Raw genomic sequence first — 22,363 nt, forward strand, 5'->3', positions numbered from 1 at the left:
TTCTATGGATTATCTCTAAAGGGTGTATGCACTGTTGCTTATCTGTTAAATTTGTAGTTTGAATTCTTCCACTGGAGAATTTTGAGGGCCCAAATGTTTGGGTTGGTTTGTTTTGTGTGTGTGTTGGTTGGGGTTTTTTTTGTTTTTGTTTTTTTTCTTTTTTTTTTTTTAAAAAGGCTGAAAACAACTGCAGCTTAACATATAAAAAATACATGGTCCATTCCAATGTTAGACTGTTATTTGTGGAAGGTCTCCTAAGTCATACCTTTAAGCACAGGTAAAGTAGTGCCTTGAGTGAGTAGATGTGTTTGCGTAAGGAGCGTTAGGCAGACTAACAGTAAAATGTTTTACTAAATGTAGATGAGGTTGAAATTGCAATCAGAAGAATGTAAAAGCTTTAAGTACAAGATTCTGTGATGGAAGAATGAGACTCCAGCAGAGGCAGTGCCCCTGTGGGCTCTCTTCCTCCCATTTGTCTTTGTGACTCAGGGTTGAAAGAGTACTGCTGGCTCTGCACTCCTGTCCTCTGTAGCACTAATCTCCAGAAATCCCTGGTATACTGAGGAATTCACAATACACTTTTTTGTTTTCTTTTTTTATTTTTTTTTAATCTTTAAGTCAAATGTGAAGGTGACAAGAAATACGCTGTTGATTTGAGTCTATTCAAATATGTAACAAGCATTGAAGTGCTAGTTGAGAGCTCAGTGCTATTTAAGCCATTTCCCAAAGTGCCAGTTCTTGCTCAGTGGGCTGGTTGCTTTTTTAGACTTGTTATGACAGATGTAGCTTGAGAAATATACGTCAGTCTAATCCTTTAGCTTCCAGTAGAAATGATTTGTAGAACTGTGAGGCTAGTTTCTTATGTTTTCAGAATCTGTAGAGTGATCAGTTCTGCATTATTTCTTTCTGGTAGATCTAAATAATTTTGACCTCTCTAAAATACGTATAACTGCACTAAAGGATTCTTTTAATGAGTCCACATGCTAATATGGATTACTTAAAACATCAAAACTGTTTAAGCAATAATTGGTGTAACACTCAATGTATTGGACCTAAGATGTACACTGCTGTGTAAAAGCCAGGAGGAGATAATGACACAGTTTCATTAAGATGTGTAAACAGTTTTATTATGTAAATGTTGTTTGTTTTTATTTCCAAGTAACAAGTGGATGATTACAGTACTTATTCATAAAATATACACTGTTCTATTTGCCTAGATGAATTCCTATCATATTCATATTTTCTCTGTAAACCAATTAAAGACTAATTTGTTTAGGATAATCCTCTTAATGTCATCATTGAAAAAATATCTGCCATTCATACATGAAGTGTTGCATTCTATTTTTTTTAGTGGATTGGATGAGTCTTTAAATTGGTGCATCCCAAACAAGGAATGAATGTGAAAAATTAGACATTCTGCCTTCTGCTTAACTTTAGTTAGTAACTTTCTCCCCTCTGATCATTTGAGGAAGGAATTTTGAAACCTGGCAAAAAAGTCTTTAAAGTGAGAGATGCACCATCATTGCTCATATATCGAATTTGCTGTACCTTGATGCTTTAAGAAAACTCAAGATCATTCTGTGAACAATGAGAAAGAGCTACCTTTTGAAGGATCGACACAGATTTCATAAGTCTCTCTTCCTTCCTCAGTGTCTTTGCTGATCTCTTAATAGTTCCAGGTCTGAGCAGCTCAAGCGTAGTTGAAGGATATGCAGAGACCTGAAGGAGGTGCACCATTTGTTTCCAGCACATAGATCTAGCTGATGTGATTTGGCATACTCCTATCTCACTCTTCCTTTTTGAACCTGCTAGTCCCTATTTTCCGTCTGGCACCTATGATTCTGTGTGCTGTGGCATCACAGACTGATCAGATTTTATCAGGCTGAGTTTTAAAAATGCTCTTGTCAGATTAGCTTTTAGTTAACCTGTTGTTCACTGAAACTGTTCTACTCATAAATCTTAGTGCTGTACATGCAAAAGGGTGCTGGATTGTGATCCATTTCTGGGATATCAAAATATTCTGTTATCTATTTGTTATAACTTCAGAAAAAACACAATTTGGAATTAAAGTTCTGAAAAAGAAACATTTCTGGAAATGTCCTCTGTGAATTTGCTGTGCTAGGAATCTGTAAATTTACTTCATATCCAAGAACTGTAGATGCTTTTCATTCCTGACCTAGCTCAGAGAAAGGCACTATCTTCACAAATGTTTCTATGAATGAGTTAGAGGAATCACCCAGCAAAGTGTTCAGTCTGTCCTGGTGTTCTTTTTCAAGAGCAATAAGATATTTCACTAGGTAGGTAGCTGCAATATTTGAACTTCTCCTAATGCAGTTTTTGAAATGACAGTGGTAATGCAACCGATTAGAATTGTACATCCAAACTCATATGAATTGCATAGACTAAACTTAGGCTCTAAAATCAAATGGAAATGGGTTTACTTGTATGAGAAACTCTCTTTAGCTTCTTGATATGTGACCTATCTCAATAATCCTGGAATATCTTTGATTACCTAAAGCTTATTTATGTGTCCTTTTCTTGTTGGCACATTTGGCAGCTGTTAAGACTTTACATGAAGAAGGAATTGCCAGAATACTTTGCTTACTCTGTGATCATGTTGTTCTTGAAGAACCTGTTTTGTCTCTGTCTTCATAGTTCTGTTTCAAGCTGCGTGCACAGCTGAAACTTCTTTTCCTTGATAGTTTTCTTGCATTCTCACATTTTAGGGCGGGGAGGAAGAAAAAAAAAGTGTACAAAGTGTAAAACTGGCTGCTTCTTTTTTTTTTTTCAATGTGCAAATGCTGGGGTCTTCAGAAAGCCAATTTTTGGGAATAGGGGAATACCAGCAGAAGATATTAAAGCTAAGGGGCAATTTATGTCATGCCCTTCCTTTGTGAAGGGACAGAATCATAGAACAATAGAATGGTTAGGGTTGGAAGGGACCTCAAAGGTCATCCCGTTCCAACCCCCCTGCCATGAGCAGGGACACCCTACACTACACCAGGTTGCTCAAAGCCTCATCCAACCTGGCCTTGAACACTTCCAGGGACGGGGCATCCACGACTTCTCTGGGCAACCTGTTCCAGTACCTCACCACCTTTAGAGTGAAAAATTTCTTCCATATATCCAATCTAAATCTACCATCTTTCAGTTTAAATCCATTACCCCTTGTCTTATCACTACATGCCCTTGTAAAAAGTCCCTCTTCAGCTTTCCTGTAGGCCCCGTTTAGGTACTGGAAGACTGCAATAAGATCACCCCAGAGCCTTCTCTTCTCAGCCTGTCTTCATAGGAGAGGTGCTCTAGCCCTCGGATCATCTTCGTGGCCCTCGTCTGGACTTGCTTCAGCAGCTTCATGTCCTTCTTGTGTTGGGGACTCCAGAGCTGAAGGCAGTACTCCAGGTGGGGTCTCACGAGAGCAGAGTAGAGGGGGAGAATCTCCTCCCTCGACCTGCTGGCCATGCTTCTTTTGATGAAGCCCAGATGACAGTTGGCTTTCTGGGCTGTAGTCGCACATTGCCGGCTCATGTCGAGCTTCTCATCCACCAGCACTCTCAAGTCCTTCTCCTCAGGGCTGTTCTCAATCCATTCTCCACCCAGCCTGTGTTTGGGCTTGGGATTGCCCTGACCCATGTGCAGGACCTTGCACTTGGCCTTGTTGAACTTCATGAGGTTCTCACAGGCCCACCTCTCCAGCCTGTCAAGGTCCCTCTGGATGGCATCCCTTCCCTCCAGTGTCCACCACACCACACAACTTGGTGTCATCTGCAAAGTTGCTGAGGGTGCACTTGATCCCACTGTCCATGTTGCTGACAAAAATGTTAAATAGCACTGGCTCCAGTACTGACCCCTGAGGAACACCACTCGTCACTGGTCTCCATTGAACCATTGACCACAACTCTTTGAGTGTGACCATCCAGCCAATTCCTTATCCACTGAGTGGTCCATCCATCAAACCCGTGTCTCTCCAGTTTAGAGACAAGGATGTTGTGTGGGACAGTATCAAATGCTTTGGATAAGTCCAGGTAGACAATGTCAGTTGGTCTTCCCCTATCCATCAATGCTGTCACCTCATCATAGAAGACCACCAAATTAGTCAGGCAGGATTTGCCCTTAGTGAAGCCATGTTGGCTGTTACCAATCACCTCCTTATTTTCCATGTGCCTTAGCATAGTTGCCAGGAGGATCTGCTCCATGATCTTGCCATGCACAGAGGTGAGACTGACTGGCCTGTAGTTCCCTGGGTCTTCTTTTTTTTCCTTTTTAAAGATGAGGGCTATGTTTCCCCTTTTCCTGTCAGTGAGAACTTCACTGGACTGCCATGACATCTCAAATATGATGGATAGCGGCTTAGCAACTTCATCCGCCAGTTCCCTCAGAACCCGCGGATGCACCTCATCAGGTCCCATGGACTTGTGCACCTTCAGGTTCTTTAGATAACTGCATTGCCTTTACTTAAGAATAAAAAATGATTCACCCTGTTAAGGCCTGCAGTAACTTTGTGTACCAGATGTCAGTATTGGCCTGTTGGGACACACAGCAAGACAAGTATATGGTTTGATAGTCTGATGCTGCTTTTATCCCAGCATAAAACCACTAATCCAACAGAGCTGTAACCAGGAGAAACAATAAAAGATTCAGAACTATTGTGAGTTTTTTTGGGAATTCTTCTTTATCTGTCAGTCTTTCTCTTGTGCTGCGATGGCTTACATGATCAGTGCCTGCAGAAGTCATGTCTGTACTTCCAATTGAATGTATAATTTCTGCCATGCTTGCTGTGTGTGCTATTTATAAACACTAACAATATCAAGGCCATATGCTTCATCCCTTGATGGGCTCTCTGGAAGTAAAGTGGCAAGCAGATGTGAACAAGGCGGGGTTTTGTTTGCAACAGATGAGTGCCTGCTTGTCCTATAAATGATGCACTTATGTTTAAGTGAGAAATTGTTAATCCAACTAATCCTGTGAGATTAGGGAGTTTGTATGCATTGTTTGTAATCTAAAATAGTAGCATTGAAGTAATAATCAGTTTCCCAACCAGACAATTCTTGCTCATTGTACATCATGCAGGATTGGGGAAATGGGTGTCCATATGATACATAATAAATGACAGCCAAAGTAGAATCATAAATAGCTTTAGCTGTGTTTTTCAGCCCTAAAAGCAGTGTGATATTTAAAAAGCTTTACAATGCTCTTGCAGCATCTCTCAAATACATTGAAGTGAGTGATGGCCCAGCTTTCATCATAAATGATTCTCATTTAGCTGAGGTGTGGTACCTCACAGATTGCAAATAAAAAGCTTCGCTAAGGTAAATGAATATACCACGTCTCCAGCACTCAGAACATAGGATGTGCTCTTTTAGTGAGGAATATCCATTGTAAACATGCTAGTCCTTAATATTCACATATAGTACAGTTAACATGGTATTAGAAAGGGACTAGGAAAGCAAAAGTTATAGCACTTGCTGTCTCTGATCAGCAACCTGGCTTTGCTAAATGCACTTCTATTCACCTGCAGGTGGGAATATATTTATTTTCAATGTAAAGCGCTAAGACATCTGCAGTAGAAAACTTACTGTATGTATTAAGATATTTTTTAAAAATCTACTATGAATCTAATGAATTGTTCTGTACTGCTTCAAAATTGGCTTTCAATCCTGGATGCAATTTCCTGGGGTACAAGGCACCATAAAAACCCCTCTGGTTTTTCTGAGTGAAAACTCTGTAGGCTGTGGATTCCACTTCTGCTTATCACTCTGGACAACATATACCGTTACCTGGAATTTTGCGTGTATTGTATAAGTGTATCATAATTATCCATTGTATAATTATTATACATTATATATTTATATAAACATTTCATTAACCTTAGATACTTACTAATGTCCAACCGATTTTGAGTGCAATATAGCAATGTTTTAATGGCTTGCTTCTTTACAAATAGTATTTTTCCTTCTCTGCAGATATTACTTCTTGCCTCTCACCCATGTAGGGTTGAGGAATTTATATGAAGGCATTCATTCCTAAACTAGCGGGTTTTGTTTTCTAAATAATAATTAAAAAAAAAAAAAAGCTATCAAGAACAGAAGTCAGCCCAACAGTATCCTGCTGTTCTTATTCTTTTTTCTGTCTCTTCATAACATTTTGAAATACCTCCTCTTTTAGGCTGATAGGTTTCATGCTGTCTCTAAAAGGGATGAGTCATACTTTTATTTTTTTGGTCATTCAAACTCTGAATAATATTGTAAAGACTTTCTTTGATCAATTTGTAGTTTGCCTCTATAAATCAAGCATTAAATATTAGAATCAGTTAGTAGAACTCAGCTTCCCAGTGTAGTTATTTTGGGTAGTAATAGGGATTTCTGTGGCCTGTCCATAGCAATTTAGAGCTCAGACATGACTGAATTAATTCTGCTTAAAGATTCGTTAATCACGGGTCAGCTGAGCTGCAGTAACCAACCATGTGCAACTTGCAGCCTGTGGAGAGCATGAGGTGAAGTATTTGAGCTTGACCTGCTTTAATTAAGACTTAGGCCAATGCATGTTACCTTTTTGGATTTTACAGAGTGGGTGCGCAGACTGTCCATAACCTGGCTCTGCTGGCAATTGGGGGCCTTGTACGGTCAAACTGCTCCTGGCTGATGTCTGAAGTCTGACCTCCCCATTCGCAGAAGCGCATGGCTCTGTGGATAAGATCATCTCTATGCAGAACAACGCGTGGACGTGTCTGAGTTTTAGTGGATACTTAATAGTAGTTTGATCATACTTGCATAGATTGAGTTTGGTGTCCAGAGCCTCTCCAGTGCTCTGTTTCTAGCTCTCATGTTCCTGTGGGGGCTGTCCTTGGACCTGTTGGGGTGTATCTGATCTCTACCATCGTGCATTCAAATGCCCGAGGAAGGAATGAGGAGCTTGTGCTGCATTGTACTGTAGGCCACAAGCACGCCCGTGGGAATGGTGGTGGGGGTAGTCCAGCTGTTACGATGGTCCTCTTTGCCAAGTGCTCACACTTGACTGAAATCAGCACTTCAGTCAGTCATGGAGGCTCTTTCCAGAGCATTTAGCAAATGCAGAGGAGATTTGTAGACTGACCTTGGGGAAAGTAAGTAGTTTGTGGACATCTGCAGCTGGCAGAATGAATGTACGGAGCTGGGCTGTGAGCTCTGTCAGGCTTTGCCTTCATAAAGGAGTCTGACTACCCAAGCAGGGTGTACATTTAGCCTTTACTGCCTAGCTGTCAAGTGGTAATTGTGAAACTAGGCTTCTCTGTAAAGCACTAAGAGATTTGTGCATGAAAATAATTATACAAGAGCCATGTATGTACTAATTGTTAATTAATTATCTTGATATTGGTGGGGTTTAATCATTTGCTTCAGTGCTACTCGAAATAGCAAGGCTTTCCTGAGATGGTATAGTGTATGTGAATGAGCGTGGTGCTGATAGAAACTTTTTATGGAACCACGTTCATTTTAAGAGTCAGTATTGCATTTTTACTCAGTATTTCTTTTGTTTATGAATTGATTGTGATTGTTGTGTGATTAGAAGTAGAAGAATATCATAGAGCAGAGACTATTTCTTTAAAAAACTCAATATATTTACCTATGCGAGTGTGTATGCACAACATGCCAGAAAATAGTCATGTTTACATGGTTGATTTATATCCGTAGTTTAGTTCACGTATGTTTTTAATCTTGAATGTCAGTGGCAAAAAAAGTAATGCCTGAAAGAATTAGTTCACCAGACCAGAATACTTAAAAAGGTTATCATATCACTGAATGTGTGAAAGCACCTTTCGACACAGAATACTTTGAACTTCTCTTTCTAGTAATAACTTAAGTTGCTCAAATGAGAGATTACATCCAACACTGATTAAAACCACAATATATGTTCTTAGATTTACGCAACAATTATGTATTTTATCTAATACCGCTTTATTGTCTTCACAGAGAAGACTGAATGCCAGCTCTTATAAAGTCTGCCTTGAAGACATCCGATGTCAAAGCTTCACAAGATCTAAAATTCATTCATCCATAAAACACTTCTCTCACCACTTGAGATTTTTTTAAGATATTTGATAAAGCCAGCAACATGTTTACTATTATTTTACAGTTCTACGCAAAGGAGGTGATCCTTGTTAAACCATTATGCTCTATTTTACGAGTGGAGGGAGGTAACAATCACATATTGAAGAAGAGTAGCTGGGCTTACTTTGGCCTATAGACTTAGCAAGTAGTTTTCAGAATACCATTGCATGCCTGAAAGAGCTGGTTTTATGCTCTGCTGTCTTCACAGCAAAGTGTACAATCTCCCCTCTGTCTTGTAGGCATTTCCTGTACTAGGAATTTTTTGCTAAGATTTCCCACTCTTGCTGCTCCTGTTTCAGCTCATTGGCTGCTGTGCTAATGAGGGCACTTGGGACTTCCTCTTAATTCAAGCACTGCATTGTGTAAACTCCTAAACAGGGTCAGACAACATAGTGTTGCCAGCTGCACATCTGCAGCCATCTGGATTTGTGGCAGGAGCGGTAAAATAGACATTGTGTAGCAGAGTTGAAAGAGTGACAAGAGTGATGCAAATCATATTTGCAGAAAATCTTAACATGAACGTATTTGGTCTACAGAGTATCTAGAATCATTATTGAAATGGTTTTTCTACATATATATGTATTGAATAAAGACAGATGGGATATGTGACTGCCACACAATGTTCTGTGAAAAGCTCGCTGGCTAATTCACTACCATTGTGTTATTAAGAGAAGATGTAAGTAAGTATTTAAAGTTCTGATGCTCATAAACAGCTCTCTGCTCCCATTTCTATGCCTTCATTAAGATTCTGTTTCTAATAAACATTACTTCAGTATATTAATTTATTATAATAGTATTCTTAAGGAAAAGTAGTTGCGCACTACAATTAAAGCTTTCAAGTCTGAGGAAAGAGATGCAGGTGAATGGTCACGCGTTGTTTTGTATCTGGCCTTACTAGTTGTTTGAGGCGTGTCTGGAAGAGGACTTCTGATGTCTTTTTCCTTCTGATCCTTTCCCACTGACAAGCATCTCTAGTCATCTTTCCAGGAATAATACCATGGGTCTGCCTGAAGTCACTGAAGCTTCAGAAGTTAACTTTGGTAGAGCCACGGTTTCATTTGCTTTGACTGTGTCACTGAAGTGTCAATACATGTTGCAGTCTCTACTTTTCTTTGAAAGCTTTTACTTGGTCATTTGTTTCTTGGCTTTCACAGGCACTAGAAACGTGGATTAATACTGTCAGGGTTTGCTACTCAGTACGGGTTTTGTGCTGAATGTACATACTACACACAAGTAACTCCAACGCGAGGCAGCTCAGAATAAAGTCCTAGTTCTAGATTATATGTTTCCCATGTAATGGCTTTTAAAGTGTTTTTAACTCATTTTTAGTGATGCCTGGATCCTTTGCAGTAATTCTTACAATGTGAAGGCTATAAAGTATTATAGCAGAAGAATGACTTTAACATAAAACGCTCAGGAGTAGGTATTACAGTTTTGGACTCTTCTTTCTTATTTATCTGACCTGTTAAACTACTTTCCCAAATATTTGATACTACTCCACTGTAAAATTGGCTTGGCTTCCTAGTTTGTTTTATTATCTTTTTGGGATGGCATTTATAGCTGAGATCCATTTCGCCACTTTGTCTGAAGTATTGCTCTCAATCTAGAGTGTCATAGGTTTTCACAACTAATTCAGCCCCTGCTGAATGTAGTGGGGATGTTACCTTTGATTTCATCTGAAAAAAGATAATAACGTTAATGTATTTGATGGGTTGGCAATTAAACTGTAGCCTAAGATAATTGTAAAAGAAGACATGCTTATACAGAGGCCACTGTAATAGGAGTGGATCTAGTTATGTGCTTTCAAAGAAAGCTATTTTATTGTGAGGATAATTTTTAATTTAAAAAAGTGTAAAATTGTTTTATTGAGCTGTCTACTTAAATTACTCATGAGAAATCAAATACTAATTGACAATAGCAAACATAAGTAAAAACCAAACACGTATGTTTTGCAGACACATTTTGCCATAAAAACGTAGAAAACTATTTTTGTGGAGTCTTGCAAGTTTTAATCACATGCAGCCTGTTTTTTTCATAGCGACATCAAAACACAGGGTGCCTATACTGGCACAGTGTTTGGTCCTTCAGTTTCAGTTGTTTGATGATGATGACGTTTCAGTGAAAGGGGCTTTCCTTGAACTGATCTCAAGAATAGTGTATCTGCAAAATGTGGCTGACCTTGAGTAGATGTGAGATAGAAGTAAGACAGTGTGAAAAGCAGGAAATTCAGATATTCTGCTTCCTCTGAGAACAATTGGCTCCAGTCATGTACTGACTGTAAAACCACTACTTTGTGACCAGAATCTTTAAGAGAGGCCTTTTATGTGATCAGTTTTTATTCAAACACGGATGAAAGACCGTTTATGTAGAATTTTGCAATTGAATGTTCATCCTGGGTAGAAAAGTGCAGTTGTGTAGATCACCTAAGGTTTAAAGCATAAAGTAACATCGTTGTTGGAAATGATTGTTGGTATGGGTATCATAAACATTAGTATTGTGCTCATCAAGGAATAATGTTTTCAACATGGTCAGAAGGGTTGAGAAATCAATCTCCCTCAACAGACAGATGAAAGTACTGTTTTCTTGGACAGATGAGAAACAAAGGGATTTACCAAGGCCAGGCCATAAGGAACCACAATCTTTATCACGTGTATCACTTGAAGTCCAATAGAGGACTTGATACAGCTGAGTGCAGAGCTGAACATGCTGTATGGAATTCATCTTCTAATAGGGAAGTTAAATGGTAGAGCTTTGAACATTTTATTTTTCCTTTGCAAATATTATGGTATTTTAAAGGTTGAAGCTAAGCACCTGAAAAAAAGAAAATTTTTTGATGTAAAGTTCTTTTCCAAAATCCCTAATGAAATAATTAAATGTAACAACAACCTTTTTCAGGTATCACCCAGAGATCAGGAGACTAAAATTAGTTGATCTCTGGCCATATTACAACCCATCTTCCTAATGAGGTGTGTTTGTAGAGTGAAGTGTGGAGCTTGGAAATGTTACATAATGACAACCTCGTTTTTGTAGAAAGAAAATGTGAACAACTTAAAACCTGTATGAATTCCCTATTGTAAGAACCTTTCCTGGAGTATTTCAGCTTGAAGTAACTTTACCTTTTGAAATGTGAATTGATGGCTTTAGAAGGCAGTTTTGAATTCTTTTCTTTTCCCCTCTCCATTTTCAGATCAAAACTACTAGGGTTTTTTAGATGTGGAGAATTTTCTCTAGATTAATATTTTTTTCCTGGTTTTTGGATATTATTTTATAAAATTAGAAAAACTTGGTGCATGGGCAAGAGTTCTCATTGAAGTCTGTTATCTGCTACCTCTTGGAATGTGTTCACCAAGAACACTCGTCTCAGTATTGTGAAACTGTGCCAGCAGTTAGATAGTTTTGGAGCCAGGTGCCAGACACTTATTTGGCCCCCAGACTGCCGAGTTAGCGTTACTGAGCTTGTTTACCCAGCGTCCTGGCCGTTTCCAATTCCCTGGAGAACTGCAGTGTGGAGCTGCTGGATACTCTTCATCTCACAGCAATATAAAAGGTTTAGTAGGCATGAGGAGGGGCTGCAATGCCAAGCGTGGTGAGTAAAGCGGGCTGAATGCGGAGCGAATGTTCCTGTCAAGGTGGAGTGTGGTGGGGCTGGCACGCCCTGTCAGGCCACTTACTCACCCCTCTGCATCTGCCACAGAGCATCAAATGCAGGACCTGCTGTCACAGGCCAAGATTCACCCTCTGGCCCTCTGTGGTGATGGCAGAAAGCCCTTCTCTCAGTTACATGCAGAATAGCAGGGTCCTGGTAACTGTTTCTGAAAATGGTCTTTTACATAACCAAACTTCAACCCAGCATTGTGTGATTCCAGCACTGGTGACAGCGTGCTGCTGTGTAAGGACTTTGCCTTTTAGATGGCGCAGGCATGCTCTAGAGGAGGTGCCGTTTGCGTATGTGATCAGTTGCTCGATTAAGAAAATAAGAGAAAGAAGGGAGGAAAAAAAAAGGAAGCTTTTAGAGACACTGTACTTAAAAGTATTTATTTTTTCTGTCATATCGTAAAGTAATGAATGAAGGTAATTCAGTGAATTATGAAGTTGTCTATGTCTCTGTGATTTTGTGCTCTTGGGGTTCACTTGAAGCTCCCTGGTTATAAATGCTCGGTTATTATGTGCCTCTTGCTCTCAAACAGCAATAAAGTCTTCATGAAGTGAGCAACCTTTACCATCGTTACATACTATGTGTACAATGTACTACAAAGAGCACTAAAGAAGGTTTGTCCCTGTCAGAAGTAACATTAGTGTTTAGTAGCATATAGCCGTACTCTGCACTACAGAGAAATAACTAAAGCAGATAATATTTGACTATTAGATATATAATCTTATACTGCTATTTTTCTGCTGTAAATGGCCATGACTAAATATATACCAAGAACTCTTATTAAAATTTTGATATTTTTCTCAAAAAATGGAGAGTACATATTTTTAAAACAAAATTTACTGAAAAAAATAACCCGAGTATTTTTTTCCACATCTTTCTCTAGAAAATCTATTTTCTTTTCACATCTTTTCTCCAGACCTTCAGAAGCTGCTGTGCAATATGGTCCTATATTGCCCTACTGATTGCAAAGGGGGATATTTTGTATTTAATCAATAGCAGACAGATTTATCTAGGATTTCTTTTTTCATTTTCCCCAAAACTCTTTTTTTACTATAAGAAAACGTACTTCAGTTAAAATCAACCAGGGCATTTGCTGTCAGTTTAAGTAAGCAAGAAGCCATGAGAGCAAGAAAAACACAAAGAAAATGGCCTCAAGGGAAAGCTCTGCATAATGAACTTGAAATTGCTACTGCTGGAAATACTGTTGCTGCTTTTCCTGCCAGGGCTGTCACCTCACACAGTAATTTTAGCTTAAAGCAGAGAGTGGAGCTTATCTACAGCATCACTAAAGACCCGAGGTTTATGCTGCTGGATTTTCCAAACTCTAGAGACCACTATGCTCTGTGGTGTGTTAATGGCATTTTTAAAGGGGAAATAGGCCAGAAATAGCTCACGGTCTTACTGAAAGTTAAGAAGAAAAGATAAAGAACAGGAACAACAAAGGCTATGGAAGCCATATTTTTAAAAGAACGCTTTTTAAATAGAAATTCATAAGTTAAATGAATGGGGAGGCCATGCAACTGAAATGATAACAATTTGCCCAGAGATACAGAGGTTGTCCCCAAGACTTTTAGCTCCCGTTCCCAGCTTCCATTCCTGGCTGATAAGGAAGTAAGAGAAAGCCCATTCTAGAGAGAAAAGCAGAGCTGCCTGAGACGCTCATTGCCCAAAGTGATAATTCCTTGCCATGTTATTTCTTGAAGATGATCTCACAGAAGTCTCGTTTAGGGTTCAAGTCATGCCTGAATGAGAGAAATACAATGAATGAAAAGAAGTCTGAAACAGTGCACAGTATTGTCAACTGTTCTTAACTTAATCAGTTCAGAATATGGATGAATATTTTGTGGTCTTTTTAATGCAATAACTGCTTTTCAGTGTTACTCATCTATCTGAGCGGTTGCTGTAGCTACAGCATAACCCTGAGAATTGGCAGAGAGGGAATCGTGTATTCTACCATGTTCCCTGGCCCATATGAAATATTTAATGAATGTTTGTATTCCTTAAAGTAGGTGTTAGCTGGAAGATCTATGAATGTGTACACAGAAATTTCTTTCCTAATCCCAGATAGAGATTATCAACCTTAAATTTCAGTGTTTACCTTGTTTAAATGTGTTAATATACCCTCAGATATCTTGTCATCCAAATGTATGTTTAATTCTTACTTAAATCCTGGGGTTTTATAGGAAGTTACGCCATAGATGAGAAGGTCATCCATAAAATAAACCTCATTAGTATTTCAGAAGTGCAGACTTAAGGCCGTTTATTTATGTAGGTGCTGGCTGTTGTAAACCATACATGACACTAGGGCAAGTTTGTTTATGGAGTCAGTTTACTGGAAAATAAACAAGGTCAGAGCTGCTCTAGCTCTAATATTTGGAATGAGTCAAGTTTGACATTTCAAGTTGAAAAAGAGCTCAGAATTTAGAACCCGGTTAAGAATATTCTGGATGGATGATTTTTGGGAAGGACAAATTAGATTTCTAAATTGACATGCAGTGCTAAAACCAGAAACAGCTTGCCTGGATTCAGAAAAATGACTAATACAGAAAAACCTGAACTTATTTGGGAGGAAGAAATCAGTGTAGGGAATGTGTGCTAAACACTGTAAGTATCCTGTGCAGAAAACAGGGAAAGGGACAGATATTGAGTGGTTGGCAATAAAGATGTTACTAGTACATAACCACCATGAAAATCAATCAGCTAACAGATGAATTAGGAGCTAAGAGGTGAAACAAGAAGAAATATTTATTTTAGATCTCGCCACTCCCAAACTCTGTTCCTGGCTGTCGAATGGGTTGTCGCAGACGGGGTATGATTGCCATGGAGATGATTATGAGAACTTTTCCTGTCATTTAGTTTTTGCTGGGTTAATGTTTCTTTTCCGTGCTTCCATAAAAAGAAAAGATTATCTAAATGCCAGTTATGAACTGTGTATTAATACTAAATATCTCTGTGTAGGGTGATTTTTGTATTGTTCCTATTACGCTTTGTATTGTGAACCATGGCTAAGGGCCTTCCCTGCAGTTACAGAGGGAAGCTGTAGTGGAAAAAGAACCTGATCACTGCCTGTCAGAGCTTAGGCTGGTGCCCCTAGGGCAATCATTCTTATCTTGCTCCTTCTTATAACAGTTATGGACGCTGCATTTTTATTTAAGGACTGTGAAAGTTGTTTTTATCTATGTTCTTTAGAATATTGGAAAGCCTGCACTTTGTGGTGTTAGTCTTCAGGTGAAAATCGTCCTTGTCCTTATACCTTACATGCTGTAATTATATGTCAAAAGTTCTTCTCAGCATTAGGGAAGGATGGTCTCTGCTTTTAACAGCTGTTAATATATCTGTGAGCTAAGAATTTTAATGTATATATCATTCTTTAGGAAACCTGTACAGTGGATCTAAAGTAGTATGACCCTGTTAGACAGAATAAGGTAAAAGATGCTCCTAATATCCTCACTTTTTTCATTGCAAATTATATTTCTGACCTGAACTTGCGTAGCTCTGTCTGAAGGTTTATGTTGTCAGAGCTCTCAGATTCTCCACTGCAATTCTTCACTGTCTGTTTTGGAATATTCCAAAACCTTTTTGTCCCAAGACTTAGCCAAGAAGTACACAAGTATTTCTGTTGTATTAAACGTCATTTGTTGCCTGTTTGCAAGTCACATATGTAGTAGAAGGGATAATGGTGATCCCTGTGCCAAGAGGTGGTACAGAAATGGTTCCTTCCTGATATATACCAGACATGAAAATTGTGGTAAAGGATAAGAAGGATATTGTCCTCTCTTTCCTCTACCCTGCAGAGCTGATTATTGCCAGTGGTGCCAGAGAAAAGGGGAAGGAATTGCACTGGGGAACAGAATCTCTCTGGAACTCACTGAGGTTGAAAAACATTTTCCTTCCGTTTCTGAAACACCAATAGGCTGGTTATTGATATGAGCAGTGCTTGTGCTTAAGGATGGGAGAACAGCTTTGGCTGAGCTGCTAGTACAGAAAAATATATAGAACCTGTATTTGTTGCCAAATGCCAGAAGGATTCTGTCAAAGTAAAGCCACAGAAGTGTAGAGATGAATGCCTGTTGTGCTCAACGGCATATCCCACTCTGGATACTTCTGAGGGTAGAGCACTAGGCTTCATATAGCAAACGTTTTGTCTTTAGTTGAGTTCTGCATCGTTCTAACCCTTGCACCTACGTACCCACTATAGGAGTATTTTTGTTCACCTAAGAACTTGAACACTGCTCCTTGCTGTTCTTGGAGCAGAGGGTTTTCTTCATGCAGGTCATTGTCAAAGACAGGAAATGTAGAGAAAAATTGTTGCCAGCTGCAAGGACCTAGATGCAACTGATGAAGACAGGTTGCTGGAAGTGAGGATCTCCTTTCCTATAACTGAATGAACAGTTCTCCCATTTGCTAACCCCAGCTTCCCTGCCAACCAAAAAGTAGAACCTGTATTCCTAGATCAGGAGATTCAGAGTCTCTGCTCAGAGCTGGAGAGTTGAGCTTGCTGGCATGCTTTTTCTTTGTGTTCTTGCAAAAGGTTGAGCACTGAATATCGCAGATCTTCACTTGTGCTGGATTCTGTTTTTTTCCTGGAGTTTGGAAGCTTGCAATAATTTTACTGAAATGTATTGAGTTTGGAAAAAAAAAAAAATCAGTTAAATGCAGAATCTGACTGTTGCCTAGTCCTTGGTGTTTCATTATTCCAGAGGAAAGAAGGGACTTAATGTGACTCATAGTAAAAATCTCAGTATTTCAGTTTTCACCTTTATGACTCATATTAAAACTGTTTCTTTGTTTGCTTACTTTTTTTTTTGTTAGAGCTGTAGGGGTCCTTAGGCTGAATTCTTGTTATTGTTGTCATAATTTTGGTGACATTGATGACATTGAATTCGGGGTTGAGTTACATTTCATGTGTGTTACTGATCATTTGTTACTTACAGATGAAGGAATTGTACTTCAGTATGCTAAAATTTGCTTGCATCAAAGTAGAGAGAGGATACTTGTTAGTTTAGGTATTGAAACTTGTTTCATCTAAAAATTACACTAGGATCTGAAGCCAATCTGAAATAATAGATGATGACTGTTTCTGTTACAAACTGAATTTTGCTTTTTACACACTTGCCACCACAGTTGGATTTTTTGGTGGTTTTTGTTTGTTTGTTTTGTTTTGTTTTTTTATTTGTGCCACATTGTTTATAAGAAGTACTTTCCTCCTCTATATGTCACAATTTAGCCCAAAGTCATCTGTGTAGATCTACAAAAACTAAGTAAGGTCGTTAATTGCATTCTTCCTGTTGACAACAAACTGCTTATAAGCCATCACTCATAGTTTGGTGTTGTTTTTTTTTTTTGTAACCAGTGCTGTGTGTAGAATTGTTCAGGCCTGTTATGATATATGAAAAGGTTTATAATTTCCTGTTAGGTCAAAGGATTGGAAAAACCTAGGCAATAGATTGGATTTGATGGCACTAGTTCTTGTATTTGTGTAGTATTAAGATTTCAGTTTGCTGGTCTTCATTCCTGTTTATCGGTGTGATGTACATAACAATAAGCTTTACCGCTTTTCACATAGTGGGACAGTGGAAGCGCCTTGCCTTGAAGTCCCATGGTGAATTGAAGTCAGAATGTAATGGTCGGTATTCGACCCTTCTGCTGTACTCTTTTTGTGCTACCTGCCATAAAGCTTCAGTATCATAGGTTTAGATAGATACGTGCTTAAGGCTTGGCTTTGGCTACTAAGTCTAAGGACCATAATTGACACGAGTAAATTAATGGTCATATTTTGCTGTACAGATAAATCCACATCTTAGAGGGGATATTTTACATTCAAAAATCTATTTTTTTTCATTTGTGATTTTTTTTAAAAGTTTTTCACCAACCATAATGTGAATGATCTAGAGACATGAGAACTTTATTCATTTTTGTGTAATGGATGTGAAACAGGCCATGCTTAATGTTAAAATATCAGTGGTGACACTTTGTTCAAGCATGAGGAACAAAGCCAAAGCCAGACTTCATAAAGTTAGCTGGCAAAATATGAATCCAAACCTGTTCAGTATCTCCTGGCAAACCAATTTTCTGCTATAAACAGGAGCGCTGTTGTGATTTTTTTTTTCTTTATTTATTTTTGCCCTCCCCCACCATGGTTCAAAATTTAGAGCTCAATCTCGTGAAGTGCTGAGTGTCAGTGAAAGCTGCATGGGAACTGAAATGTTCAGCATCTTCCAGGATTAGACCTTTACTGTGGTCCACATCTTTTGCATTGCGTGATCTGTTGTTCCTGCACTAACAGATTTCTTTCTCTTTCCCTTCATCCTGAAAACTAGGTTATGTTATGTTGATTCCAAGTCCTAGTTATAGAAGTTTATTCTCTTTTAATGCAAGTAAAGAAAAGCAAGCCATAAGGCATATTTTCCTCATAAGCAGATTAATGTACAGAACTTGATTCCCTTATGTTGTCTTTTGTGCTGGTTTGGTCTTGTTTCCTTAAGATGAGATCGCCATCTTTGTAACATTAGTATATTTTACTTGCTGTAATCTGATGTACCGTTTCTCTCCCTTTTTTTCTCCTTCCCTAAGATTATCGTTGGAGAAACTGCAGTGTTTTGTCTACAGTTAGCTACAAAGGATTTTGAAAACCAAGAAAAAACAATATTAACTGGAGACTGTTGTTATATAAATCCACTGGTGCGCAGGACCATCAGATTCCTTGGTATGAGCAAAATTAATGCTTTCATTTTCTGAATGGTGAGAGTGATCAATTATGTCTTAATTTTGACCTGGAGAAAATTTTCAGATAACCATAAAACATTTGATGTGTAGTCTGAACTCAGATGCAGTGAGTTGTCTCCTATTGGGTAGCAAATGAAACTTCTTGGAAGTTTGGATAAAAAAATAGTTGCAGAAACAACAGTAAAAATGGAAAAAAAATGGAACCGCAAGGGGGAAAAAACAACCAGCAGGCCTGGAGTAGAGTGAAGTGGAGAAAGGAGATATCCTTGTGCTATATCTATAGTTGATAGTTTTCTTTTGGTTATGCACACATATAGCAGCCAAAGTTGAAGACACTGAGATGTAAATGTGTGTTTGAAGCCAAGCTCAGTTTAGGTACTTTCTTAGCCTGGAGATTGGATTATAGTCTCTAGTAGAAAACTGTACAAAATCCATGCTCCACTGAAGTCAGCTGTAACTCCCCCATTGACTTTAGTAGCTATGAGATCTCATCCTTTCTAATGAGTTCATTGTAAATGTGTTTAGAGGGAGAAATACCGCCACTCAGAATGTCTATTGAATATTCCCAGATGCTGCTTTTTAATACACGCAGGGATGCCGTGGCAGGGCTCAATTGTTGTTTGCTTCTCGCTCAGGGTTGTATCTAGGAGAAACAGCTGGAGGAATGAAGCCTCGGGGCAGCTAATCCTCCTGTGTGCCCCAGTCGCAGGGGGAGGGAGAGGATGTGCAGCCGAGTCTGTACTTAAAGTGTTTGTGTGGCAGCCGCGCCTGCCTTCTGAGAGCGCGGTTGCTTGCTGTCACACTAGAGTGCTAAAAGTCTTTAAGAATGAGACTGTCTTGCACAGGTTGAGAGGAGGTGGGGAGTGAAGATGAGGAGCTCCTCCTGCTCCAGTCGCTCTGTCTGTAATCGGTGCCCCCATTTCTTTCAAGGTGGGCCCTCCTTGTTCATAGAGACAAAAAAAAATTGGGAGAGAGGGAAGGGATGAGCAATGGCCTTCACACGGCTCTACCAGGGGAGGCGTCACTACCCATTATGCTCACACAAGATGATGTGGCCACCTGTGTTGGGACAGCAACCCTTGGGGCTTGCTGAAAGGGCCCTTCTGTGCAGCAACTCGGCTAGTCACAACCTGCTGCTCACTAATGTCTAGCAGCTCAGAGTGAATTAATTTTAGTGTGACATTGCTGACCAGCCAGGATTCCAGGAATCATCCTCAGTCCTCTAGCTTTGCTGAGGCAAAAACCTGACCTTTAGAAATGCACGTTTCTGTGGCATCATGTCGTCTGTAGTGTACATCTGTTAAAGTCCTCATGGTGCCCCATGAAGTTGGAAACTGCCAGAACTCGTGCTATATTCACAGTGACTTGAAGCATGGGAAAGGTCCATGGAAATATAGGAGGAAAGCGGTAGCTCAGGTGGAATTTGAACACATGCTTGCTGGCTTTGCCTCCCAGTCAGGGTGCTGGGTTTGCATTTCCTTCCAAAGCTCGTTTTCTGCTTCCAAAAGGATAGAAAGGGACCTTAGAATAGCAGAAATCTGTTTTCTTTTAAGTAATCAGGTACATGCATTTCCATTCTAATGAATGAGTGCTGGTGCTTAATGCTTTGCTGATATGTCTGATAAAAAAAACTCTTTAGCATAAGCAGCTCCTCAAATACAGAGATCTTAGCTCACTGTGTTGATATTGTGATTAATATGCCATGCATAGAGATGTACCCAGCAGCAGGCAGATGAAGACAACTCATGCCTGGCAATACTGAATTATTCAGTACTTCAGCTTCTTTACAACTGCGAGGGAAAAGAATATGTTTGTCCAGTATGTGTCACGACTTCTCAAGTTTCTTCTCCATCAGGGCCTGACTTCCTTGGTTCACAAGCAGATCTCTAGAATTGCAAAAGTTACATACCAGTGTAGCTAGCTACCCTGAACAGTGGAGATTCGTGGCTAAGGGAGCTAGGAAAGTGGGCTACTTGCACAAGAGGTGAGCGTGCTCCTCTAAAGGATGGAGAGAGATCGTGTGTGCGGGTACGTTGCAGTGTTTCTGCTGCGGTTCTGTAGGAAAGTATCATCTCTACAACGTGAGCCAGGATCTTTAGGGTACAATAAACGTGAGGGGTTTTTGTGTTCTTAATTGGAAGGAGCTGGTATATTACTATGACAAATACTATAATATATTGCCCTGGAGTGAAATTGTTGGGAAATTTAACTCTTTGTTTCCCTCTTTAGGAATTTACGCATTTGGACTGTTTGCTACGGACATCTTTGTAAATGCTGGACAAGTAGTAACAGGGAATCTTGCGCCACACTTTCTTGCACTTTGTAAACCCAACTATACAGCACTTGGATGTAAACAGTATACACAATTCATCAGTAGCGTACATGCCTGTACTGGAAATCCAGACCTCATCATGAAAGCCAGAAAGACATTCCCATCCAAAGAAGCAGCACTAAGCGTATATGCAGCTATGTATCTGGCTGTAAGTATATTGTACTATTTAATGTCACTATATTTTTGAGAGCAAGTGAATCACACTACGACGGGAGGAGGGAGGAATGGGGAGAAGATAAGACAACTATTGGCTGATTTTATATATGTAAACCTTCTATGGGTTACTGTGAGGCCTTTGAGAATTTGAATAATTGGACTTTATTCTGACAATTACAAATGTAGCGGTTCTCTGAGCCTTGGAAGCTGCGAGACAGCAAGTTGTCCAAAAATGGTTATAAATTTAGGATAACCAGGTTCTTGGTTTACTTTCCCCCATTTCTAGGGAATGTGGGAGGAGGCTTTGTTAGCTGGTCAAGAGCAAGGGTAGGGATTGCCCGTGACTGGTAGTGGTTCCTTTTGCGTGTTTTAACCTAATACTGATTAGTAAAATTGCACACGGCTGTATTCTTTGGTGGAGGGAAGCCAAGGAGTGGGTGTATGTAAGTGTCTGATCTCTGCAGGTTTCCTGAGATCTGTGCATGTTTTAGGTACCAGAATTGGTATTTATAGGTGCCTCAGTGCTCATGCGAAGTCAGTTTGGCTCTCATTCTGCAATGAAGTGAGCTACAAGACAATCCAGCAGTTCTTCCCTCTCTCCCCTCTGATACAGGGCGTGAAGAGTAGGGCTGGGATAAAAACTGGTGTTTACAGCCTGGCATCAGAGCTGTTGTAGAGACTATTGACAAGTGTGAGGAGGCAGAGTGACTAATGAATCTCACTCATGTAACTGTGCAGTACTCCCTGGCTTAATTCGGAGTACACATTATTCTAGTCTTAAGCAGAGGCACGTCTTGCTCTTAGTAAAGTTGTCCCCAGCACATGCCTATGGGAATCTCTTACCTAACCTATGCTGGTCATCACAGTTGTCTGTAGCCCTTTGGATGGGCTCAGGGCTGCCCTCACAGTGTCAGGGGAAACTAGGCAAGTGTGTGTGTACCTCTGTGGTCATTGCGGAGTCATCCCTTATATTCCCTCAGTATTTGAACAGTGGCCAGCCTATACATCTGTGGTGTGTTATGTATGTGTACATATATACACATGTAGATATGCCTGTGTGAGTGTCTGTTGCTTTTAAGCGTATATTTAATGAGTGGACTTTTAATTCCTGATTGATCTGGAAACTGATACATGCCAACATGACGAAGATCCCAGTCCCATCCATGGACAGCGTGCCAACTCCATGCTTCTGAATATGGTTTTAGAACCAGTTGCTTAAAATCTGTAGCACTGACAGTAACATTTACCAAAAGTTCCTTGTGAGCAATGTCTGTTTAAGTGATGTGGATCATCAGTTAGTACAGGCAAGTGTTATCTGCAAGTAAGAGATAAGCAATAAAACTCTATTCTAACTTGAGGCAAGTGTAAGGCTCCTAATAGTATTGTCTTTATTTGGGGAGATATCTAAGG

The 22,363-nt window shown here is 39.6% G+C and overlaps 1 protein-coding gene across 1 annotated transcript in view; it reads left to right on the forward strand.

Annotated features, from left to right (window-relative positions):
- The window catches only part of PLPPR5 (phospholipid phosphatase related 5), a 109,206-nt gene that overhangs the window by 22,876 nt on the left and 63,967 nt on the right, over positions 1–22,363 (forward strand). Inside the window, exons 3-4 of the mRNA XM_086617305.1 lie at positions 18,313–18,445; positions 20,695–20,945. Of these exons, the coding sequence (XP_086473431.1) occupies positions 18,313–18,445; positions 20,695–20,945 (384 nt within the window). The remainder of the gene's footprint in view (positions 1–18,312; positions 18,446–20,694; positions 20,946–22,363) is intronic.

Source organism: Tauraco erythrolophus, chromosome 10 (assembly GCF_009769465.1).
Source record: "Tauraco erythrolophus isolate bTauEry1 chromosome 10, bTauEry1.pri, whole genome shotgun sequence".
Classification (NCBI taxonomy): domain Eukaryota; kingdom Metazoa; phylum Chordata; class Aves; order Musophagiformes; family Musophagidae; genus Tauraco; species Tauraco erythrolophus.